Source organism: Phyllobates terribilis, unplaced genomic scaffold (genome assembly GCF_046119375.1).
Source record: "Phyllobates terribilis strain yellow unplaced genomic scaffold, ASM4611937v1 Scaffold_17__1_contigs__length_24005725, whole genome shotgun sequence".
Lineage (NCBI taxonomy): Eukaryota > Metazoa > Chordata > Amphibia > Anura > Dendrobatidae > Phyllobates > Phyllobates terribilis.
In genome coordinates this window covers 16768173-16795173 of record NW_027362777.1, presented here as the reverse complement: position 1 = coordinate 16795173, position 27001 = coordinate 16768173, and the positions used below count along the sequence as shown (strand labels likewise).

The following is a 27001-nucleotide window of genomic DNA, read 5'->3' as shown; positions in this document are numbered from 1 at the left end:
GTATGTATGATGCCCCCCACAGTGTAATGCCCCCATTATGCCCCTTATCCAGGATGTATGATGCCCCCCACAGTGTAATGCCCCCATTATGCCCCTTATGTAGTATGTATGATGCCCCCCACAGTGTAATGCCCCCATTATGCCCCTTATACAGTATGTATGATGCCCCCACACAGTGTAATGCCCCTTATGCAGTATGTATGATGCCCCCCACAGTGTAATGCCCCTTATGTAGTATGTATGATGCCCCCACACAATGTAATGCCCCCATTATGCCCCTTATGCAGTATGTATGATGCCCCCACACAGTGTAATGCTCCCATTATACCCCTTATGCAGAATGTATGATGCCCCCCACACAATTTAATACCCCCATTATGCCCCTTATGCAGTATGATGCCCCCCACACAGTGTAATGCCCCCATTATTCCCCTTATGCAGTGTGTATGATGCCCCCACACAGTGTAATGTCCCCATTATGCCCCATATGCAGTATGTATGATGCCCCCACACAGTGTAATGTCCCAATTATGCCCCTTATGCAGGATGTATGATGCCCCCACACAGTGTAATGCCCCCATTATGCCCCATATGCAGTATGTATGATGCCCCCACACAGTGTAATGCCCCCATTATGCCCCTTAGGCAGTATTTATGATGTGTAATGTTCCCACAGTACCGCCTGAGGTTTTATAGTTGGAATAATTCCTCTGGAAAATGGTTTTCCCTTTGCCTGCTCCCCTACATGTAGACCCTCGAGCATGTATACATGCATGTAGGGGAGCAGGCCTTACTAGATATCGAGGCTTTGTACAGTAATATACCGCATGAGGATGGTATCAGAGGAGTAAGACATTTCTTGAAATCGAGGTCAATAGAGTGTAGCAGACATAATGACTTCATGGAGGATCTTCTAAAATTCGCTATTACTCATAACTTCTTTCTTTTTGACAGGAAATACTTCCACCAGCTCAGGGGTACTGCGATGGGGAGCCCCTGTGCACCATCACATGCTAAAGTATTGCTGAGCTGGTGGGAGGAAACCACAATGTTCAGGGATGATCATAAGTGGTGGCATCCATATATTGGGGTATGGTACAAATATATTTACGACATTTTTATTATCTGGTCAGGGACGAGTGAACAATCTTTTGAATTTGTCAGGGAACTCAACAGGGAACTCAACATCAATAGAGACTACCTGAGATTTACATCTGAATTTAATTATTACCAGTTGCCATTCCTGGATGTACTAATCAAGAAAGATTGCAATGGGACCCTAGGAACACTCATCTATCATAAACCTTCAAGTACTAATAAACTATTGAAGTTGGATATCCACCAACCCAACCTCATAAAAAGAGGAATACCCAAGGGACAATTTTTACTGTTGAGAGGGTACTGCTCTAATGTCACAGATTTTAATATACAGGCAATAGACCTGAACATCAGATTAAGGGAAAAAGTGTACTCGTGGTACATTTTGGATTCCACATCATCGTTTGCAGAAAAATGGGAGAGACAGACACTCCTCCATACCTATCCAAGAGACCAAGAAAAAGATAGAACAACACGAGTAAGAAAAACTTACGACAATTAGAGTGACTGTATCTTTCATATCCTCAGAAAACACTGGGATATACTTGTGGCTGACCCGGACCTGAGGGTTCTGTGGGATCTACTCCTACAATAACTTTCAGAAAGGTTCAGTCAATTAGGGACCTTTTAGTGCATAGTTTCTGTCAGGGAAATATTGAGAAAGTATTAACAAATTCTCTGTCCCTGAAACCCCTCTTCATCCCTCCCTTATCCACCATTTGTCTCCAGAGGAGAGCTGACACTCCACGCAGCTGTCGGTATGCAAATAACAGTACAAGGAGCTCAGTAGCCTATTCTACATACAAATGCATCTCCTCTTAGCAGAGACCTGGGATAGGTTGACACCTTCCAGCATAGGGGCAGAGATGGAAGGAAAGAGGAAATGGCTCGTTTAGGCTCAAAACGGGTTTAACAAAGACTGCAGGATCTTCGGAGTCAAAACGAAATATGGAATAACTAAAGTTTCATAATTCTGAAAATGAAGGGACCCATATTTTTAGTGACCGGATCAGCTAGGGAATGATATGGATATTTTCGTGTCTCTGTAGGTTCCTCTGGGGGCTGTGGCGCAAAAGTCCCAAAATAACAAATCGCAGCTATACCGTGTGAGGTCTCTGGAGAAAGGTAAAATCATAGCGGAGAAAATTTTATCACTTTCGGGCCTCTACGATCAACCCACAATAAGTTATCACAAAAACCAGATATCTAATAAAGATATGAAGCCTGGAGACCAGCCCCCGTAATGTCATCCCAGGGGGTATGTGGGCAGGTCTTTCCCTTCAGCCGCATCTGCTGAGGTTGGTAGTATTTATTGCGGGAGTATATATTTATTATAGCAACGGATCCTGTTGAGTATCTCCCCTCCACCTACAGTACAGACCAAAAGTTTGGACACACCTTCTCATTTAAAGATTTTTCTGTATTTTCATGACTATGAAAATTGTACATTCACACTGAAGGCATCAAAACTATGAATTAACACATGTGGAATTATATACTTAACAAAAAAGTGTGAAACAACTGAAAATATGTCTTATATTCTAGGTTCTTCAAAGTAGCCACCTTTTGCTTAAGATGAACACCACACCTGAGGCCTCAGGACCTACTGCAGCCATTCTTTTTGTGGGTGGGGCGGTTGACAGGGCCCGGGAAAACTTACAGCCCGTTACTGTTGACCTTAAGAACACTGGCGCAGAATGTACCCTCATCCACCCTGAGTTCATGTTACCAGAGGAACGCATTCCTGGGAAGACCCTGACTGTCACGGGGTTTGGGGGTGTTTGACCACCCTCCCAGATCTGATATGGCATGTAATGCCACTGTCAATAATGTCAATGACAAGCATAATAAAAATTTATGTTGTGTTAAAGGTAGTTCAGCCACCTCATCTTGCGGGGTGATGCTGCTGAGGATCCCCTAAATTGAGCCAGCATAAGTGCTATGTGCAAAGGGAGCAGGCATGGACACCAGGAAGCAGGTTGTCCCGTGTGAGTGACCACTGTCACGCCAGATAGTGACATGGTCAATGGTAGCTGCCCCATGACTAGCACAGCTCCAGAGGTGATGAGCAGGGAAGGGGAGAAACATGGGGATCATAATGAATATCTCCTGCAGTATTGCTAATTCCAATTCCATTGTCGGAAAATGAGACGAGAATTAGCGTTATAGAAGGTGCCATGAACTCACAAAGAGGCGACATCGGGGAGATCACATTATCTCTCACCATAGTCGTCACTCTGTAGGCATATGTGTATATGCCCCCGTACGGTCACTGTCAGCTTCACGATAACCCAATTATTATTATTCGCTGCCACCACCGTCCAGATTTGAAATATAATACAGGCCTGGTCGGACGCCTGCGTTCTAGTAGCGTATATGGCTTCGGGGGAGGGAACGATTACAGAGCAACAGAAACAGGACTATTACATTTTATATTTAATCCAAAAGGAAGGCAATGTTATGAAAAATATACAAGGATTTTACAAAGGGGACAATACAGTACAGAATATACAGTTACATAATATAAACGGGATTAAAGAAGACTTGCGTGATAGACAGATCGCAGAGACAATTCTGTTTAGCTGGAGGGGGGCGCCCCACTTATTGATTTGACGGTTATCGAACAAGATCCGTTTATTATAGTCTTTATACCCCCCTGGCAATGAATACTCATCCATCCTCCTTGGATTCTTTTATGCCTAAGGGGAGACCTGCCCACACAGCACCTGGGATGACATTACGTGGGCTGGATACCAGCCTCCATATTTTTATTAGAATATCTGGCTTTTGCGATAACTTATCGTTGGTTAATCGCAGAAGCCCGGAAGTAATACCATTTTTTCCGTTATGAATTTACCTTCCTTTAGAGACCACGCATGACATAGTTGTGGTCTGTTATTTTGTTACTTTTGCACCCCAGATACCTGGAGGGGCTCACAGGTACGAAAAAATAAGCATATTGTTCCTTGGCTGACCCTGCCACTAAAAATATGGGTCCCATTATTAGCGGAGTTATGGAACTTCCAATATTCCATATTTGGTATCAGCTCCGGACATCCTGGAGTTTGTGTTAAACCCCTTTGAAGCCTAAATGAGTTTTTCTTCAATCTCTGCCCCTGCTGGAAGGTGTCAGTCTATCCCAGGTTTGTGCTAAGGGGAGATGCATTCGTATGTTAAGTGGGTCAGTAGCACCTTTTGTGCTGCATTTGTCTACAAGTGACTTCTGCTGTGTGTGTTAAATTGCATGGAAACAGTTGGTTTGGTCCAAATGGTGGATAAGGGAGGGGTGAGAGGGAAAAGAGGTTTGGGAGACATTGTTAATATTTTCTCAATATTTCCCTTACAGTGAGTCTATGAGAAATGTATTCAGCTGCAGACTCTGAGGAAGAAACTGCTTGTTGTCTGTGGCCTAAAATATAAAGGTTTTATTACTAGATGTAAAGAAAAAACTAAATACTGTCAAATAATAAATCTCCTTATATGTTTCCCCTCGTTATCTCCAATAGTTGTATTATTACACAGGATTTTTATGATGTTCCATCGGCTTATTTTCTTCTCATTCAGGTCTCTACAATACCGAATCCTCTCAGTGAAGATCTTCTATATAACAAAATTTTCCTGATTTACCCATCAAAGATGGATATGGACAGGGACAAGATGGAGATGGTGGAGAGGATATTACACCTCACCCTAGAGATCCTCTTTCGGCTTACTGGAGAGGTGAGAGATTCTGATGACATCGCATTTAATTATTCTTTTATATGGGAATAACAGATGGACAGAACTGGAGAGGTGAGGACTCTGGAAATGTCTGGAGTGAGATTTATTAATGTGTCTCTCCATAACTAGAGATTAATCACGGGGCCTCCACCTCACCCCCTGATACATGAGGACATCAATGACCAGATCCTAGAACTCGCCTACAAGATGATTGAGCTTCTGACTGGAGAGGTGACATTGCTGGGACATTATACAGTAACACTATGAAGGGATCGGGGGGATGACTGTATCATTGTATTTGTCAGGTTCTTATAAGGTGTCAGGATTTCGCTGTATATTTCCCCATGGAGGAGTGGGAGTATTTAGAAGGACACAAAGATCTGTACAGGAACATCTTGTTGGAGGTTCCCCAGTCCCTCACATCACCAGGTAATAGACAGGACTAAATACACATGGCCTATAATTATCTGTATGTAAAGAATGAATTCAGCCCCTGTATGTGTTTCCTCCAGATCTATCCAGTAAGAGGACAACACCAGAGAGATGTCCCCGTCATCTTCTTCTACAGGACTATAAACAAGAAGATCCCAATGTTCCTCAGGTAGATACAGATAACATGTCATGAGATTTCCCCTATGATGTGTAGACGGCTGTAAAGGTTTTTTGTTCAGTCTTGTTTTATCCACCAGTATTATGATTTATATTTGTGTAGTGAGAACGGTGGAGATGGCAGGATTAGAGCTGATCATAGATGTGACTTCTCCATCTGTCTTTGACTTTTATAATATTTATTTAAGGGTGAAAATCTGACCCATATTAATACTACAGAGACATATGTGAGGGGTGATGAGCGGTGTAAGGAAGAGATTCCTACATATGACTACCCAGGTGAGTACTGACCACTGAATACAGAGAAGTCACAGATTCTTCTCAGTCACCGGCTGTGGCTGCTTTATCAGTGGTGTAGTCCGGCCGTGTCACAATCGTGTGATCACCATTTTGCCGCTAGACCACAACATTCTCCTCAGTCCGAAAATATTCAATTTACTTTGGGAAATTGTGAAAGCCCTTTTCTACACAACTTACTACCTGGAAGATCCACCTACCCCCTGGGATTAGGAGATGCTTTTACTTGCTCAGATCTGTAAACTACAAAGCCAAATGACAGCGTACGTAGAATGTGTTGACAAATTAAAAAATCACTTGAAGAAAAATATTATGATGGGTCTGTAAGAGAAAGCGGAGGGTAATGATGCTGTTGGCTTCCTAGATCCCTGATATCTTATTGGATGAATCTACCTTCTCTCCCTTCTGTGCTGCTAAATGTGCTCTTTTGGTCCCTACAAGACCAGGTCCAGTCTTTCTGACCAAACTTCGCTTTTATGATCGACAACATTAAATGTCCAGTGAGGGCCAAGTGTGAATTTCTTTTAACATATCAAGAGTTTCCCTTTATCCTGACTTTTCAATATCTTTTAAAACCAATTAACTTCAAAAAGGATTGCATTAAACTATACAAAAAACATTACACCTGTGCCATGATATATCTCTAAGCTGTGCGTGGCTGATGGCTGTAATATACATTTATTCACGTCTGCAGGAGATGTGTTGGCTCCAGCCCTGGTTTCATGGATTCACTCAACGTCATAAATTACATTATGTTTTCAATCCTAAAGAATTCAGATTACTGCACAATCTCTTTTGAAATGGGGGCGCTAATACTTTCTCTACTCTTTTGGTCAGAACTCATAGTTGCTCCAATGGTCCACCATAAATGAGTATAACTCCGGTTTAGTGTTGGATTTCTCCCCTCATACATACGTTGTTGTTGGGGATGTTACATGTTTTTATATTCTTTCTTTTTTCACAAGTTCATTCTGTATGATAGTTTCATTGTGGTTGGATCGGCCTCCCTCACTTATGTGAGTCTGTAACTCCCTGATAGTCTTTCAGAAAGATCTCCATTACCTCCTCCAAATGCCCGAGATCTAAATTTAAGACCCCTCATCTCTGCAGTATTATAAAAAGTTCTCTTTAAATGTCTAATATTTCTTCTTGAAACTCATCAGAAAGAAAATATTGTCCCTTACGATAGTTTAGATTCCCAAGAGCCACCGAGCCCCATACTCTAATTACCCCAGAGAGGTTTCACCACTAGTTACTCATTTTTCTCTGATGAAGACTGTTCAGTTTGATCATTTCAGTCGATGTGTTATTGTCTATACTCACTGTTTTTGACTTCAGTAATCCTCTGATTTAACCCCTTCCTGCAGCCAGTTTTGTGTTTCTAATCAGGCCCATTTTTCAAATCACTTTATATGGTGATAACTTTGAAATTCTTCACAAAGGATAATAGGTAACAAATGGACCTTACAAATTATTTTCCAACTTCTTTTGAATCTGACAATACCCTATATACGGTTGTACACTACTGTCTGGGCACATGGCAGGTTAAGAAGGGAAGGAGCGCCATTTAGCTATTCTAATGCAGATCTTGCTGTTTGCAGACACAATGTATTGGGGGCACTGTTTATGGTCACCTGGAAGCTCAAAAGATGGCCACCACGAACAGGCTTGCCTTATCTACCCCGTTTCTAGATTTAAAAAATTACTTTGCTCATCACCCTTTAACCCCTCTACATGGATCTGGACTTACACAGAGACCCCTAGGCTTGGGCCACGGTGTTACCTGCTGTTCTGTGGAGTGAGATGGGAAGAAGAATAGTCAGGTAGCCGGGTCAGAACCAGGAGGGCAGAGAAAATACAAAATCAGAAGACACAAAAGTAGTCAGTAAACGGGCCGGGGTCACAACAGGAAACAAATACACAAGCCGGGAGCTGAGCACAGAGGACTGAACCAGAGGAGGACAAGGCTGTATCTGGCAGCTTCCGGCAATATGCTTCCAGCTTTAGTAGGGTGCGGTGCTTTCCAAATGGCTGAAGCAGGGAGCAGATTACTCCAGCTGGACAGCACACACACCCATACTGCCAGACTGGATGGTACTACAGGTCCCAGGCACCCTAATCTTAGTGGCTGGACAGAGCCTGTGCCTCGCAGAGCTTCTGGTTCTGACGTCTCTTCCATCACCAGTGCCGCCTGCAGAATGAATAAGGAGGCGCCTGGTGACAGAAGCAGACGTTACACAAGTCGAAGCAGGAGGAGAAGTAGACGTCCCAGAGGAGATGGGACACACCTTTTGCAGAAACCCTAATATAACAAAATGGCAGAAAACCAGAGCAGAATTGTAAATATTCCTCTATTTTTTAGATTTGTGTCTAATAAAATTGATTTTTAAGCTTGAGCATATATCTCTTCATTTCCCTGGATTAGCATGTAGCCCAGGGATGTGTTTGTTTAGACATTTTAAGTAGAAATGTTCAAAAATATAAATTTCAAGGATATTTTATTCTAAATTAATAATTGTTTTTTTTCTTGGCAGATGACTGTACCAAAAGATCAGATGGACAGGAGATTTTTAAATCTGACGATCTTGAGATCCCACAGGATACAATTGAAGTGAATGCCATTACTCCAGATATACCATCATCCCTTCACAGCAAACATCAATCATCTGATCCTATGAAACAGGTCCTATCTTCTGATTCATTACCGACTACTAAGGAAAATCAAAATAAAATAAGCATTAAAAAACGAACTGCTCCTAAAGCAAAGAAATCATTTTCACGTTCAGAAAATGGAAATAGTTTTACCCTCGAAAAGTCTATTCTTAAACATCAAAAAATACACACAGTGGACAACAGATTTTTTTGTTCCAAATGTGGAAAATATTTTAACCAGAAATCAGTTTTTGTTGATCACCAGAGAACCCACACAGGGGAGAAGCCTTTTTCATGTTCAGAATGTGGGAAATGTTTTAACCGGAAATGCCATCTTGATAGCCACCAGAGAACCCACACAGGGGAGAAGCCCTTTTCCTGTTCCGAATGTGGGAAATGTTTTAACCAGAAATCAGGTTTGATTAACCACCAGAGAACCCACACAGGGGAGAAGCCCTTTTCATGTTCAGAATGTGGGAAATGTTTTAACCATAAATCAGCTTTGGTTAAGCACCAGAGAACCCACACAGGGGAGAAGCCTTTTTCATGTTCAGATTGTGGGAAATGTTTTAACCAGACATCCAATTTGATTAGGCACCAGAGAACCCACACGGGGGAGAAGCCTTTTTTCTAATCTTTTTTTTTAATCCAATATATTTTTATTGAGATTTTCTTACTTATTTTTTTTGACAAAACAAGAAACCAGTACATACAATAATAAAATAACATACCATAGGAATCACATATATGCATCTCTCCTGTATATCCTTTCAGCTTGCCCATTACCGTCTCATAACTTGCAGTTACTATATCCTACAATTAACATTCCACATTCTTGAAATATTTTATATAACCATAATATTGTAATAAATATTATAATCCTATACACATATAGGTGTGCTATATTACCCATACCACATGTTAAGGAATTCCAATACACATTACAATGTGCCAATACCCCCCTTCCCCTATAAGTCAAATTGTCTCTCCAACAATATCCCCCTTGCTGGCATTCCAGGTGTATCCAACCATAAACCCCATATTTTCTCAAATTTATTCATTGAGTTTTGTTTTTTATATACCCCTTTTTCTAATCTGATAATGTTATTTATCCTATTTTTTAGTTCACTAATTTCTGGAGGTGAGGGGTTAATCCATTTGGATGCAATATGTTTCCTAGCTTGAAATAAAATATGTGAAATCCCTATTGAAATTGGGTCAAATTCCATATCATCCTCTAATATACCTAATAGGCATTTTTTGGGGTCTGGTTGAATATCTATTTTATATACCCTCTTTATAATAGACAGAACTCCTTTCCAGTATTTGCCTATCTCCCAGCATTCCCATAGCGGATGTAATAGGCCGCAGCATCCATGTTACATCCTGGACATTCAGCAGCAGTCCGGTATCCTATGTTACATAGGAATCTAGGCGTCTTATATTTCCTGTGTATTAATATGATCTGGGGAAATCTCTGAGCCTCATGTAAAGATAATTGGGGAACCAGGTCTAATACCTCTCTCCATTGATCCTCAGAAATTGGACCTATATCTCCATCCATTTTTGTCTAGCTGGAGAAGGAAATATTTTTAAATAATTATCTAGAAGGATTCAGTAAATATCAGAAATACGACCCTTAGGATTTCCCTTTTCTAATACCAACTTAACAAAAGTATTATTTTCTACCCAAAAGGGCGTCCATCTTGATTGTGCATTAAATGAATGCCGAAACTGTAGATATTTATACAAATTCCCCCTTTAATTGATCAAAGGACTTAAGTTTCCCTTCAGACAATGTTTTATATCGTATATATTCCTTTATCCACCCAACTCCGGAATCCCTCTAATTTATAGACCTCTGCATATTTATTATTAAACCATATAGGTGTAGATTCATTGCAGTCTCCTATTTTCTTTATATCTTTACCCCTATCCCAGACCTTGTAGAGTAGAGCAAGTGTAGGGTATAGTGATTTCTTGTGTGCGAGGTCATTCAGTTCCACTATATGAATAGGAATATTCCACCGTGTCCTGAGGTAATTAACCCCTTAATACTATTTGGGTTTGCAGCGCTATGCCACCCACCCAAATGTTCCAATTGCACTGCAATATAATATATTAGTGTTAAAAAAACAACCACAAATACTACCGCGCTAAGTACGCTCAGAGTGTGGCTCTGACTAGATGGCTGTAGATAAATACAAAAAAAGGAAAATGAAAATGCAACCCAAATGGATATCTTGCTTCTAACTCTATCCTCAGTGAGGATACACACAGATCCTAGCTATAATCAACAATAGCTCTATGAGAAAGAAACAGAGAAGGAAAAGTGGCAGCACTTACTCTGAGAAGTGTGAGCTGCTTCCATAGAAAGGTGTATTGATTAGGCAGGCTTTGCAGGATCACCTCCATCAGCTGTTGGTTGTGGTGTGGAAGTCCTCAGCCTGCCAGACCGAGCACAGTGGTTCAGCAGTTGATGTGCACTGTTACCATACGTCCTGCTGGGTCTGTACTGATGAGCCGGCGGGGTAAAGCGGGAGCGTCCTCCCGAAAAGGTGCTTCTTACCCACTCTGTAATGCTGGTACAAACGCGGTGTGCTCCGGCCGGAAGCTTGGCCGCGTGAGTGCAGAGCTGGAGAGGGCGTGGCACTGTGACGTCACACCCCAAGGTACAAGATGTACAGGGGGCCCCAAAAAAACCGACAGCTCACACTTCTCAGAGTAAGTGCTGCCACTTTTCCTTCTCTGTTTCTTTCTCATAGAGCTATTGTTGATTATAGCTAGGATCTGTGTGTATCCTCACTGAGGATAGAGTTAGAAGTAAGATATCCATTTGGGTTGCATTTTCATTTTCCTTTTTTTGTATTTATCTGCATCCATCTAGTCAGAGCCACCAGCTCTGAGCGTACTTAGCGCGGTAGTATTTGTGGTTGTTTTTTTATTATTATTATTATTATTATTATTACATTGTGCAGGCAGATACACACAGAGCCTGCTTACTACCAACAGCTTTTATATCCTGTGTGAAGCACCAGTCTGTTTTTTAGTTTTTTTATAATATATTGGTGCATTAGGAATCGCCAATCCACCAGATTCCTTGTCACTTTGTAGATATTCACATTTTATCCTAGCCGATTTCTTTTTCCACATAAGACAATGAAACTTGCTATGAATTTTCTGAAAATGGGAATTATGGATCCAAATAGGGGCATTATGCAGAATGTATAAGAGTTGGGGCATCAATATCATTTTTAATAAGTTCCCTCTTCCTACAGCTGATAATGGTAATCTCCACCGCGCATCGATTATCTTTTTATACTTTTCCAGAAGAAGATATAGATTCAGTACAATGTAATCCGGAGATCTTATTGTTATACTTATACTCGGTATTAGAATTTCTCAACCGTTTGTATTCGTGTATGTTCTAATATGCTGGAATTAGGGATATCATCAAATGGTAGAATAACCGATTTATCCCGATTAATGGACAGGCCTGACCATTCGCCAAACTCTCCAATAATGTTCAGAATAGGATCAATAGACTTCTGGATATCACCTACAGTAGAAACCAGAAGTTTCCATACACTATATAATAAGACACATCTGATGTTTTTCTCAATATCTGACATGAAATCAGAATAAATCTTTCCCGTTTTAGGTCAGTTAGGATTACCATAATTTATAATATTTGCCAAATGCCAGAATAATGAGAGAGAGAGAATGGTTTATGGCGTTACACATCTCTATAGGCTTTTCCCCTCCAGTATTCCTATGTCGGGGGTGATGTGCAGACGTGCGGCTCTGTCACCGCTGTAGATGTGGAGGGCAGGGATTGTGCTGCTTTCCTCAGATGACCGAACATTGCTCTGTTATTCCCAATGCTGAGATGAATGACAGAGGGCGGGGCAGGGGCAGATACTGACAGCCAATGAGTGTGCAGAGGGCGGGGCTGGGGCAGATACTGACAGCCAATGAGTGTGCAGAGGTCAGTGCTGGGGCAGATACTGACAGCCAATGAGTGTGCAGAGGGCGGTGCTGGGGCAGATACAGCCAATGAGTGTGCAGAGGGCGGTGCTGGTACAGATACTGACAGCCAATGAGTGTGCAGAGGGCGGTGCTGGGGCAGATACTGACAGCCAATGAGTGTGCAGAGGGCGGTGCTGGGGCAGATACTGACAGCCAATGAGTGTGCAGAGGGCGGTGCTGGTACAGATACTGACAGCCAATGAGTGTGCAGAGGTCGGTGCTGGGGCAGATACTGACAGCCAATGAGTGCGCAGAGGTCAGTGCTGGGGCAGATACTGACAGCCAATGAGTGTGCAGAGGTCAGTGCTGGGGCAGATACTGACAGCCAATGAGTGTGCAGAGGTCAGTGCTGGGGCAGATACTGACAGCCAATGAGTGTGCACAGGGTGGTGCTGGGGCAGATACTGACAGCCAATGAGTGTGCAGAGGGCGGTGCTGGGGCAGATACTGACAGCCAATGAGTGCGCAGAGGTCAGTGCTGGGGCAGATACTGACAGCCAATGAGTGTGCAGAGGTCAGTGCTGGGGCAGATACTGACAGCCAATGAGTGTGCAGAGGGCGGTGCTGGGGCAGATACTGACAGCCAATGAGTGTGCAGAGGGCGGTGCTGGGGCAGATACTGACAGCCAATGAGTGTGCAGAGGGCGGTGCTGGGGCAGAGACTGACAGCCAATGAGTGTGCAGAGGGCGGTGCTGGGGCAGATACTGACAGCCAATGAGTGCGCAGAGGTCAGTGCTGGGGCAGATACTGACAGCCAATGAGTGTGCAGAGGTCAGTGCTGGGGCAGATACTGACAGCCAATGAGTGTGCAGAGGGCGGTGCTGGGGCAGATACTGACAGCCAATGAGTGTGCAGAGGGCGGTGCTGGGGCAGATACTGACAGCCAATGAGTGTGCAGAGGGCGGTGCTGGTACAGATACTGACAGCCAATGAGTGTGCAGAGGGCGGTGCTGGGGCAGATACTGACAGCCAATGAGTGTGCAGAGGGCAGTGCTGGGGCAGATACTGACAGCCAATGAGCGTGCAGAGGGCGGTGCTGGGGCAGATACTGACAGCCAATGAGTGTGCAGAGGGCGGTGCTGGGGCAGATACTGACAGCCAATGAGTGTGCAGAGGGCGGTGCTGGGGCAGATACTGACAGCCAATGAGTGCGCAGAGGTCAGTGCTGGGGCAGATACTGACAGCCAATGAGTGCGCAGAGGTCAGTGCTGGGGCAGATACTGACAGCCAATGAGTGTGCAGAGGGCGGTGCTGGGGCAGATACTGACAGCCAATGAGTGTGCAGAGGGCGGTGCTGGGGCAGAGACTGACAGCCAATGAGTGTGCAGAGGGCGGTGCTGGGGCAGAGACTGACAGCCAATGAGTGTGCAGAGGGCGGTGCTGGGGCAGATACTGACAGCCAATGAGTGTGCAGAGGGTGGTGCTGGGGCAGATACTGACAGCCAATGAGTGTGCAGAGGGCGGTGCTGGGGCAGATACTGACAGCCAATGAGTGTGCAGAGGTCAGTGCTGGGGCAGATACTGACAGCCAATGAGTGTGCAGAGGGCGGTGCTGGGGCAGATACTGACAGCCAATGAGTGTGCAGAGGGTGGTGCTGGACATTGAGGCCAGCTCTGGCTGTGAGGTTAGATAACACAGCACATGGAGCTATCAAGTTTGATAGAGGTGCAGGGATTAAACAAACTGGGTGCAGGGAATAAAGCTGTAGGGTCAGTGTGTTAATATACTACGTTACTGCCATCTTCTCCAGTATCCAGCGCCGTTCTGCTCCTCTTCTCAGTTACCTGATATTACATATACTTATTTTGTATATTTATATATATACAGTGCCTACAAGTAGTATTCAACCCCCTGCAGATTTAGCTGGTTTGCAAATAAGTTAGAGCCTTCAAACTGCAAACGAGAGTAGGATTTATGAACAGAAGCATAAATCTTACAAACCAAAAAGTTATGTTGCTCAGTTGAATTTTATTACATTTTAAACATAAAAGTGTGGGTCAATTATTATACAACCCCTATGTTTAATATTTTGTGGAATAACCCTTGTTTGCAATTACAGCTAATAATCGTCTTTTATAAGACCTGATCAGGCCGGCACAGGTCTGTGGAGTTATCTTGGCCCACTCCTCCATGCAGATCTTCTCCAAGTTATCTAGGTTCTTTGGGTGTCTCATGTGGACTTTATTCTTGAGCTCCTTCCACAAGTTTTCAATTGGGTTAAGGTCAGGAGACTGACTAGGCCACTCCAACACCTTGACTTTTTCCCTCTTGAACCAGGCCTTGGTTTTCTTGGCTGTGTGCTTTGGGTCGTTGTCTTGTTGGAAGATGAAATTACGACCCATCTTAAGATCCTTGATGGAGGAGCGGAGGTTCTTGGCCAAAATCTCCAGGTAGGCCGTGCTATCCATCTTCCCATGGATGCGGACCAGATGGCCAGGCCCTTTGGCAGAGAAACAGCCCCACAGCATGATGCTGCCACCACCATGCTTGACTGTAGGGATGGTATTCTTGGGGTCTTATGCAGTGCCATCCAGTCTCCAAACGTCACGTGTGTGGTTGGCACCAAAGATCTCGATCTTGGTCTCATCAGACCATAGAACCTTGAACCAGTCTGTCTCAGAGTCCTCCAAGTGATCATGAGCAAACTGTAGACGAGCCTTGACATGACGCTTTGAAAGTAAAGGTACCTTACGGGCTCGTCTGGAACGGAGACCATTGCGGTGGAGTACGTTACTTATGGTATTGACTGAAACCAATGTCCCCACTGCCATGAGATCTTCCCGGAGCTCCTTCCTTGTTGTCCTTGGGTTAGCCTTGACTCTTCGGACAAGCCTGGCCTCGGCACGGGAGGACACTTTCAAAGGCTGTCCAGGCCGTGGAAGGCTAACAGTAGTTCCATAAGCCTTCCACTTATGGATGATGCTCCCAACAGTGGAGACAGGTAGTCCCAACTCCTTGGAAAGGGTTTTGTACCCCTTGCCAGCCTTGTGACCCTCCACGATCTTGTCTCTGATGGCCTTGGAATGCTCCTTTGTCTTTCCCATGTTGACCATGTCTGAGTGCTGTTCACAAGTTTGGGGAGGGTCTTAAATAGTCAGAAAAGGCTGGCAAAATAGATCTTTAATCCACACATGTGAAGCTCATTATTCTTGGTGCCTGAACTACTTCTTAATACGTTAGGGGGACCAAACAGAATTCTTGTGGTTTGAGGGGTTGAATAATAAATGACACTCTGAATTAACTTTTAACGTTTTAAAAAAAAAAAAATGTTGCTGCAGTGCATTTCCCACTTCCAGGTTGATCTACAGTACAAATGTCACAATGCCAAGTTAATTCCGCATGTGTCAACCAGCTAAATCTGCAGGGGGTTGAACACTACTTGTAGGCACTGTATATATAGGACTGTTTACCAGATGCGACTGTTCAAAGAATATATCACGATATTCTAATAAAAAAAGTAGCTGTTTATTCTTGGATTGTCCATTAAAAAGAATAATTGCAGCAGTTACATAAAATAGGTGAAATAGTTACAAAGTGATTGATTCATGAGTGTCCATCTTTACCTGGATCCTGAATGGTATTTCGTGTCTTTGTCAAGCACATGTCCGGATGAACCATGCGTCTGGACCTACATCGTCAGCTGTTTTCCTCAACACGTAGATCCTCCGTCTGGTGTAGTGTGAAGTAGCAAACGAGAGAGCCCCCTCCCTGTGTCTCACATGGGTTATATATGGGTTATATAGGGCCCTCATAGCATCTGTTATCTATATATGGCATTAACCATTTACCCTGAGCTAAGTATAAGAATAGCACGTTGTGTCAGTTCAACCATACCACGAGACTGACGCAATCTATAGAAATAAAAGTATAAAATGAATACGTACAGTACAAACCAAAAGTTTGGACACACCTTCTCATTTAAAGATTTTACTGTATTTTCTTGACTATGAAAATTGTAGATTCACACTGAAGGAATCAAAACTATGAATTGACACATGTGGAATTATATACTTAACAAAAAAGTGTGAAACAACTGAAAATATGTCTTATATTCTAGGTTCTTCAAAGTAGCCACCTTTTGCTTTGATGACTGCTTTGCACACTCTTGGCATTCTCTTGATGAGCTTCAAGAGGTAGTCACCAGAAATGGTCTTCCAACAATCTTGAAGGAGTTCCCAGAGATGCTTAACACTTGTTGGCCCTTTTGCCTTCACTCTGCGGTCCAGCTCACCTCAAACCATCTCGATTGGGTTCAGGTCTGGTGACTGTGGAGGCCAGGTCATCTGGCGTAGCACCCCATCACTCGCCTTCTTGGTCAAATAGCCCTTACACAGCCTGGAGGTGTGTTTGGGGTCATTGTCCTGTTGAAAAATAAATGATGGTCCAACTAAACGCAAACCGGATGGAATAGCTTGCCGCTGCAAGATGCTGTGGTAGCCATGCTGGTTCAGTATGCCTTCAATTTTGAATAAATCCCCAACACTGTCACCAGCAAAGCACCCCCACACCATCACACCTCCTCCATGCTTCACGGTGGGAATCAGGCATGTAGAGTCCATCCGTTCACCTTTTCTGCGTCGCACAGACACGGTGGTTGGAACCAAAGATCTCAAATTTGGACTCATCAGACCAAAGCACAGATTTCCATTGGTCTAATGTCCATTCCTTGTGTTCTTTAGCCCAAACAAGTCTCTTCTGCTTGTTGCCTGTCCTTAGCAGTGGTTTCCTAGCAGCTATTTTACCATGAAGTCCTGCTGCACAAAGTCTCCTCTTAACAGTTGTTGAAGAGATGTGTCTGCTGCTAGAACTCTGTGTGGCATTGACCTGGTCTCTAATCTGAGCTGCTGTTTACCTGCGATTTCTGAGGCTTGTGACTCGGATAAACTTATCCTCAGAAGCAGAGGTGACTCTTGGTCTTCCTTTCCTGGGGCGGTCCTCATGTGAGCCAGTTTCTTTGTAGCGCTTGATGGTTTTTGCAACTGCACTTGGGGACACTTTCAAAGTTTTCCCAATTTTTCGCACTGACTGACCTTCATTTCTTAAAGTAATGATGGCCACTCGTTTTTCTTTACTTAGCTGCTTTTTTCTTGCCATAATACAAATTCTAACAGTCTATTCAGTAGAACTATCAGCTGTGTATCCATCAGACTTCTGCACAACACAACGGATGGTGCCAACCCCATTTATAAGGCAAGAAATCGCACTTATTAAACCTGACAGGGCACACCTGTGAAGTGAAAACCATTTCCGGTGACTACCTCTTGATGCTCATCAAGAGAATGCAAAGAGTGTGCAAAGCAGTCATCAAAGCAAAAGGTAGCTACTCTGAAGAACCTAGAATATAAGACATATTTTCAGTTGTTTCACACTTTTTTGTTAAGTATATAATTCCACATGTGTTAATTCATAGTTTTGATGCCTTTCAGTGTGAATGTACAATTTTCAGAGTCATGAAAATACAGAAAAATCTTTAAATGAGGTGTGTCCAAACTTTTGGTCTGTACTGTATGTATAATTATCAAGTATATAATTACTATTTAACAATTCCTCAGGGTGAGTGTGACAGACATCAATTGGAATCCTTAAAGTAGATAGGTTCATCATTAGGATAACAGGATCTTCTTTCTTTTCTTCTTCTTTGGCAATATAATTTAATGTCCATAATAATAATAGTAATACAATTTATCAATATCGGATTATTGTTAGAATTCAATAGCATAATGATGTGGATTCATGTTATGGTAAGCCGTGACTAATATTCATATAAAATGTATAATTATTCTTCCCTGAATCTAAATTAATGCAATCACTGGTCCAGGCGTCATCATTTTTGTCATCTGCTCTTCATCCCATCATTTTCTTGGTTCTTATAAAACACAGTCTTTAGATGAAAACTCGCATAAAACTGACGTTAAGTCATAATGAAGGTAAAAAAATGATAAAATATTAGATAAAGATAGCTGGTGGGTCTTTTGGGGTGGAGGCTTTTTGGAGGTTCCTGGTAGTGGTAGTCTCGTGGGTTTCTAGGCCAGTTTTTAGAAGGATAGTAGTCTGGATATTTCCTAGGTGTAAAAAGGAGAAAGAGAAGGGGAAAAAAAGGGGGGGGGGTTTAGTGACCGGATTGTTCTCCGTATACTTAGAGTGGCTGCTCTCACCGGTGTAAGGAGTGATTTACCTGTTGTCGGTCTGGGTAGATTTCCAGGTGTTGATGGCTTGTGCTTGGGCTGATGATCGTTTGTAGATATTTAGGCAGCGGAATTAGAGAGTGCTGCTACTGAAAATAGAGTAATATTAGTTAAGCCAATAACGCTTGGTATAGGGTCTAAATGGCACATATAAGGGGATGCAGTTTGTTACCTGTAGAGGAGGGAGGTTCTGTGTAAGTAGCAGGATTGCACTAGATGGTGTCTGCGGTCTTGATTGTTGTCCGGTTCTTGGTGATGGACAGCTGTTATTAATCGCAGTGCTTGAAGCTACTTGCTACTGTTGGCGGATAGTAGAAGGGTTTTGTTATACCTGTGGTACAGTACAGCGGGTCTTTTTGGTCCCTGTTAGCCACCGTACCCGTACGGGTCACATGCCCGCTGTCACGTGCACTTACGTCACGCAGGTCCTACTGCGTTGATACATGACGCATACTCCAGGTCCTTCCCGCCCTCCACAGACCGCCGACGGAGGACACGCAGCGCAAGGGATAACGGCTGGTCACCGGCCGGGACCCTGTCTCACTCCCTGCGCGACCCATCTCTATGCCCCACTACTCTTCTACCCCCCGCTGCCAGTTGTGACTCTGAGAGCACAGTGGGATGCCAACGAGTCCCTGTTAGCAGAACCATCCCTGACAGACTACTAACAGTAAGTACTGAGCTCTGCTCCCACAGTGACATTCAGCATCTAAGACTGCACTGCAGTGTGCACATGCTGCACACACACTAGACTGCCCATCTCCCCTGATTGCAACTACCACCACGAACAAGCTCAAGAGTTTTAAGCAGATCCTCAGTACCTTAACATAGAGCACAGATACTGCTTCCCCACTGCTACTGATATTACCAGTGAGTCCAAGGAACAAGCACACTTCCAGTGCTCTAACCCAACAGGTAACACTTTAATCATTTTACCTGCACTATAAAGGTCTTTCCTCCCCCCCCCCCTCCCCCTACTCAATAGAATCCATAGATATACCTATATTAACATTTATCCTTCAAAGTTCTTTTGGATACGCATACAACTGTCCATCACCCAGCCTCAGATAACTGACTTTAAAACCGTAGTCACCAGCCCAGGCTACCTTGGAACCTATACAGCACCTCGTACAGGTAATACGCATATCTTCCCACCTGTGCCACTCAGACCCGCTGTACTGTACCACAGGTATAACAAAACCCTTCTACTATCCGCCAACAGTAGCAAGTAGCTTCAAGCACTGCGATTAATAACAGCTGTCCATCACCCAGAACCGGACAACAATCAAGACCGCAGACACCATCTAGTGCAATCCTGCTACTTACACAGAACCTCCCTCCTCTACAGGTAACAAACTGCATCCCCTTATATGTGCCATTTAGACCCTATACCAAGCGTTATTGGCTTAACTAATATTACTCTATTTTCATTAGCAGCACTCTCTAATTCCGCTGCCTAAATATCTACAAACGATCATCAGCCCAAGCACAAGCCATCAACACCTGGAAATCTACCCAGACCGACAACAGGTAAATCACTCCTTACACCGGTGAGAGCAGCCACTCTAAGTATACGGAGAACAATCCGGTCACTAAACCCCCCCCCCCCCCCTTTTTTTCCCCTTCTCTTTCTCCTTTTTACACCTAGGAAATATCCAGACTACTATCCTTCTAAAAACTGGCCTAGAAACCCACGAGACTACCACTACCAGGAACCTCCAAAAAGCCTCCACCCCAAAAGACCCACCAGCTATCTTTATCTAATATTTTATCATTTTTTTACCTTCATTATGACTTAACGTCAGTTTTATGCGAGATTTACTATTTAAAATAAAAACTATTTTATCATCCTCTCATATTGTCCACATTTCTGTCCCCAACAACCTTCCCCTTTCAAGTATACGGCCTAAACCTTACCAGCGCAGGATATTTTAACTATTTCTACCTTTTAAACATTGGACTTTTCCAATACTGTCAACCTGTGGTGGTTGTCTATCCCTTGCAGCAGGTAATATCCAGGCCCACCTACCAGCGCCTACACACAACTTTTATCTATTTTAGATGAAAACTCCTTTGAAATAAATGATAGCGTGTAGATATTGTACAGTTCATAATTGTATTCATTATTGTTCAGTCCATAAACTGTTCTCTTTATTAGAAAATCATGTGTCAATCAGAGTCCATACATTAAATGTTAATAACAAAACAAAGTCCATAGATGAAATGTAGCTTTAATATCTGTGCGGTGTGAACTGGACTTACGTTGGATTGTCTTTGGATGATTCTGGAATCCTCCGTGTCATCCGCACTGGTCTCGTGTCACTTTTGGAACAGATGTGACGTCTTTGGCCAGCAAAGCAGGGGTTAACTTGACACTTCCCTGCTTAATATAGCACCATAACCAGTACTTAGTCTTTAATGCACAAGACATACAGTTAGGTCCAGAAATATTTGGACATTGACCGTATCTTCATGATTTGGGCTCTGCAGGCCACTGCTTTTGATTTAAAATTAAACAACTGATATGCAATTCAATTCTAGAAAACACTTCGGCCATCATAGTAAAAGTCACGGATAGGGAGTGTGGAGACCATACAATTCACACCCCATAGCCGTGTATTATGGCCTACTCAGAAAGATATTTGTAAACACAGAGCAAAACGAGTATAGCAGCATATAAAGGCTTTATTAATAAAAATTATTAGTATACAACAGGGGTCCTCAAACTTTTTAAACAGGGGGCCAGTTCACTGTCCCTCTGACCATTGGAGGGCCGGAATATAGTTTTTTAAAAAAACTATGAACAAATTCCTATGCACACTGCACATATCTTATTTTGTAGTAAAAAAACAATACAGGAACAAATACAATATTTAAAATGAAGAACAAGTAAAGTTAAATCAACCAGTATTTCAATAGGTAGGTAACTGTACCCAATAGGCAGCATAGGTCCTCAATAGGCAGGTAAATGTCCCCAATAGGCAGGTAAATGTTCCCAATAGGCAGGTAAATGTCCCCAATAGGCAGGTAAATGACCCCAATAGGCAGGTAAATGTCCCAAATAGGCAGCATAGGTCCCCAATAGGCAGGTAAATATCCCCAATAGGCAAGTAAATGTCCCCAATAGGCAGCATAGGTCCTCAATAGGCAGGCTGTTTCCCCCTTGTAATGTCCTATGCAGGCTGTTCCCCCCTTATTATGCCCCATGCAGGATTTCCCTTTCTCCCACCATATAATGCCCCGTGCAAGATATCACTCCCCTGTCTTTATAATGCCGCATTTGAATGTCACCCCCCCATATAATGCCCCATTCAGGATGTCACCCCCCATATAATGCCCCATTCAGGATGTCACCCCCCCCCCCATATAATGACACATGCAGGATATCACTCCCCTGTCTTTATAATGCCCCATTCAGGATGTCACCCCCCATATAATGCCCCATTCAGGATGTCACCCCCCCCAATATAATGACACATGCAGAATATCACTCCCCTGTCTTTATAATGCCCCATGCAGCACGTCACCCCCCCCCCCATATAATTCCCCATGCCGGATGTCACCCCCCATATAATGCCCCATTCAGGATGTCACCCCCCCCATATAGTGCCCCATTCAGGATGTCACCCCCCCCCATATAATGCCCCATTCAGGATGTCACCCCCCCCCCCATATAATGCCACATGCAGGATGTCACCCCCCCCCCCCCCATATAGTGCCCCATTCAGGATGTCACCCCCCCATATACACTGTGTTCCAAATTATTATGCAAATAATATTTTCTCAGATTTTCCCAAATTACCTATATGAATTGCAGTCATTGTAGTTTTCCAGTCAAATAACTATTAGAGTACAATTGAAAGGTTTTTGTACAAACTGCCCATGATAACAGTATATTTAAAAAAAAAAAAACTCAAACTGCACTCAAAATGCATGTTCCAAATTATTATGCTCAGCAGAGTTTTCAACCTTTTCATTTTAATAAAGAATAAAAAATGGTCATTTTTGAAATTATAAGCATTAGCAGGTTATTACAAACTGAAATCAAACAGTTTTCAACTCAAAACTTTATTCTAGGTGATGTTACATTTGCACATAGGACCCCTTGTTCGAAAGGAGCTTCTGAACTCTCTCGTCCATTGAATTTGTCAGGTTTTGGATGGTTTCTGCTTTAATTGTTTTGCATGAGGACAGAATACCCTCCCAGAGCTGTTGCTTAGATGTGAACTGCCTCCCGCCATCATAGACACTCCTTTTGATGATGCTCCAGAGGTTCTCAATGGGGTTGAGGTCAGGGGAGCATGGGTGCCACGCCATAAGTTTGTCCCCTTTTATGCCCATAGCAGCCAGAGATGCAGATGTGTTATGTGCAGCATGAGACGGGGCATTATCATGCATGAAAATGATCTTGCTGCGGAATGCACGGTTCTTCTTCTTGAACCATGGAAGGAAGTGCTGTTTGAGAAACTCAACATACATTATAGAGTTCATCTTTACCCCTTCAGGGATCCTAAAAGGGCCGACAATCTCTCTCCCCATGATTCCAGCCCAAAACATTACTCCACCTCCTCCTTGTTGGCGCCGTAGCCGTGTTTGCATGGGGTGTCCATCAACCAGCCATCCTCCACTCCATCCATCTGGACCATCAAGATCATGTCATGCATGATAATGTCCCGTCTCATGCTGCACATAACACATCTGCATCTCTGGCTGCTATGGGCATAAAAGGGGACAAACTTATGGTGTGGCACCCATGCTCCCCTGACCTCAACCCCATTGAGAACCTCTGGAGCATCATCAAAAGGAGTGTCTATGATGGCGGGAGGCAGTTCACATCTAAGCAACAGCTCTGGGAGGGTATTCTGTCCTCATGCAAAACAATTGGAAGCAGAAACCATCCAAAACCTGACAAATTCAATGGACGAGAGAGTTCAGAAGCTCCTTTCGAACAAGCGGTCCTATGTGCAAATGTAACATCACCTAGAATAAAGTTTTGAGTTGAAAACTGTTTGATTTCAGTTTGTAATAACCTGCTAATGCTTATAATTTCAAAAATGACCATTTTTTTGTTCTTTATTAAAATGAAAAGGTTGAAAACTCTGCTGTGCATAATAATTTGGAACATGCATTTTGAGTGCAGTTTGAGTTTTTTAAAAATATACTGTTATCATAGGCAGTTTGTACAAAAACCTTTCAATTGTACTCTAATAGTTATTTGACTGGAAAATTACAATGACTGCAATTCATATAGGTAATTTGGGAAAATCTGAGAAAATATTACTTGCATAATAATTTGGAACACAGTGTAATGCCCCATTCAGGATGTCACCCCCCCCCATATAATGCCCCATTCAGGATGTCACCCCTAATATTATGTCCCATGCCTCCATACATTAAAAAAAAAAACAATACTCACCTCCCTCCTTGCCTGCTGCCACTGCTCTGGTCTGGACTCCAGCGTCTCCGGCGTTGTCCCTCTCTGCGCTGCCTGTGATGGCTCAGGGGAGGGCGCGGTGGAAAGACGTCACCGCACCCTCTGACCTGAGACGTCACAGGGAGTGCGCACCAGGAAGACTGCGGATCTGCAGAGGCATGGGGAGAGGCAAGTATCGGGCTGCCGGGGCTCTGAGAAAGCGGAGGGAAGGGCGGGCGCTGACACCGCTCTCCTCTGCCCACAGCCCGGCGGGCCGGATAAAAGTCCTCCGCGGGCCGCATGTAAAAAGAACATGAAAGGTTAGGCAAGGAACTGTCCCAAAAATGTCTAGAAGCACCATAAGATAATCATGAAAACTCAAGTCGATGTGTGTCTCACATATGTAGCTGGACAAGCATGGTCCTTAATATAAAGAGAGACGGGCGACTCAGCGTATGACGCTCACAATGTATAAATAGGGACAAGATGAAAAAAACCAAGGTAAGGGGCAAAGGAAGGTGGCACAAGCGAACATCACAATGAGACAGCAGGTGGACATAAGATAGTCAATCAAAGTCACTAATCAACTAGTAAGTCCCCACCGTACAATACACAGATGTGACAGAAGGTAACTCACCCAAAAGTATCAGGATGTCGCAAGGTGTAGAGGGACAGCGAGGGACAGGCAGCTGTACGGAAAGACAAGCCTCGACGCACGTTTCGCGGGTGTGTGATGCTTTCTCAAGAGGCTAGTTGATTAGTGACTTGGACATATGGTGGGTTTTTTGCTCTGCATATTTTCACACTTTTGTAATGACATTCTGACTTTTGTGATATTGCATACTAATAATTTCTATGCAATTCAATTGTAGACTTTCTAATTTAATTAAAGAGGTTGCACAAAAATATTCTGTGAAACATTTAGGAATTGCAATCATTTTCTACAAAGCCTCCTTATTTTAGAAGTTCAAAAGTAATTGGACAAATTATCTTTACCATAAATAAAATGTTAATTTTTAATACTTTGTAGAGAATCCTTTGCAGGCCATGACGGCCTGAAGTCTGGAAGCCATGGACGTCACAAAATGTGGGGTTTTGACCTTTGTGATGCTTTGCCGGGCCTTTATTCCAGCTGACTTCTGTTGTTTGTTTATGGGTCTTTCTGCCTAAAGATTTGTCATAAGCATGTGACATGCAGCTCGATGGGGTTGAGATCTGACGATTGACTCGACCATTGCAGAATATTCCACTTCTTTGCTTTTGCACTATGTTTTGGGTCACAGTCCATCTGTAATGTGAAGCACCGTCCAATCAACCTTGTTGCATTTGGTTGAATCTGAGCAGAGAGTATAGTCCTGTACACTTCAGAATTCATCCGGCTGCTTCTGTCTTCAGTCACATCATCAATAAACACTAGTGACCCAGCACCATTGGAAGCCATGCATGCCCAAGCCATCACACTGCCTCCGCCATGTTTTACAGATGGTGTGCTGTGCTTTGGATCTTGAGCCGTTCCAAGTCTTCTTCATACTTTCTTTTTCCCATCATTCTGGTACAGGTTGATCTTAGTTTCATCTGTCCAAAAAATGCTTTACCAAACTGGGCGGCTTCTTTAGATGTTTTTTTTTTATAACGTCTAATATGGCCTTTCTATTTATAAGGATGATTAATGGTTTGCACCTTGTGATGAACCCTTTATATTCGCTCTCATGAAGACATCTCTTTATGGTAGACTTAGATACTGAAACACCTACTACCAGGACAGTATTCTTCACTTGCGTGGATGTAGTGAAAGGGTTTTCTTCACCATGGAAAGGATTTTGCGATCATCCACCACTGTTGTCTTCTGTGGATGTCCAGGCCTTTTGGATTTCCCAAGCTCACCAGTGCCCTCTTATTTGCAGAGTGTACCAAACCATTGATTTGGTTACTCCTTAGATTCCTGCTATCTCCCTGATTGATTTCTTCATTTTTTCAGCCTTATGATGTTCTATTTTTCTTTTATTGAGAGTTCTTTTGACCGCATGTTGTGGATTCACAGCATCATCTGCCAAATGCAGATACAACACCTAGAATCAGCTCTAGACATTTTACCTGCTTAATTGATGGATTAATGAGGGAATAACCCATGCAGCCCATTAAAGAGCTTTTGGGATTATTGTCCAATTACTTTTGGTCCTTTTAAAAAGAGGCAACTACATATTAAAAAGCTGTAATTCCTAAACCCTTTTCCCTCACTCCAATTAGGATGTGAATACCCTCAAATTAAAGTCTGTATTTTAAGCCCATTCTGATTATATAACTGTAACTTGAATACTTTTTGGTAAACGACTAAAATGCCAAAACTTGTGTCACTGTCCAAATATCTTTGGACCTAACTGTATGTCAGGCTTGCAGCTTCCTGACAATCACCTTTCAATGTTCTCCAGCTTTCATTGTAGCTTTACAGGTGATAGGAAACCACTGGAACGTGATGAAAACTTGAACACAACACCGTTCATTTAGCATCGTAGGATCATCGTCCTCTGTGGTCCTGGTCGTCAGTGGTGAATGTAGGATCATCATCCTCTGCGGTCCTGGTGGTCAGTGGTGAATGTAGGATCATCGTCCTCTGCGGTCCTGGTGGTCAGCGGTGAATGTAGGATCATCATCCTCTGCGGTCCTGGTGGTCAGTGGTGAATGTAGGATCATCGTCCTCTGCGGTCCTGGTCGTCAGTGGTGAATGTAGGATCATCATCCTCTGCGGTCCTGGTGGTCAGTGGTGAATGTAGGATCATCGTCCTCTGCGGTCCTGGTGGTCAGTGGTGAATGTAGGATCATCGTCCTCTGCGGTCCTGGTGGTCAGCGGTGAATGTAGGATCATCGTCCTCTGCGGTCCTGGTGGTCAGTGGTGAATGTAGGATCCTCGTCCTCTGCGGTCCTGGTAGTCAGTGGTGAATGTAGGATCCTCGTCCTCTGCGGTCCTGGTGGTCAGTGGTGAATGTAGGATCATCGTC

At 43.4% G+C, this 27001-nt stretch overlaps 1 protein-coding gene across 1 annotated transcript in view; it reads left to right on the top strand.

The window, feature by feature from the left end:
- LOC141176120 (uncharacterized) overlaps positions 1 to 9260 on the top strand; it is a 51379-nt gene extending 42119 nt beyond the window's left edge. The window contains exons 4-9 of the mRNA XM_073660115.1: positions 4663 to 4818; positions 4948 to 5049; positions 5124 to 5247; positions 5331 to 5419; positions 5616 to 5706; positions 8259 to 9260. Coding sequence (XP_073516216.1) covers positions 4663 to 4818; positions 4948 to 5049; positions 5124 to 5247; positions 5331 to 5419; positions 5616 to 5706; positions 8259 to 9010 — 1314 coding nt within the window. The 3' untranslated portion in view covers positions 9011 to 9260. The remainder of the gene's footprint in view (positions 1 to 4662; positions 4819 to 4947; positions 5050 to 5123; positions 5248 to 5330; positions 5420 to 5615; positions 5707 to 8258) is intronic.
- Positions 9261 to 27001: the final 17741 nt, after the last annotated feature.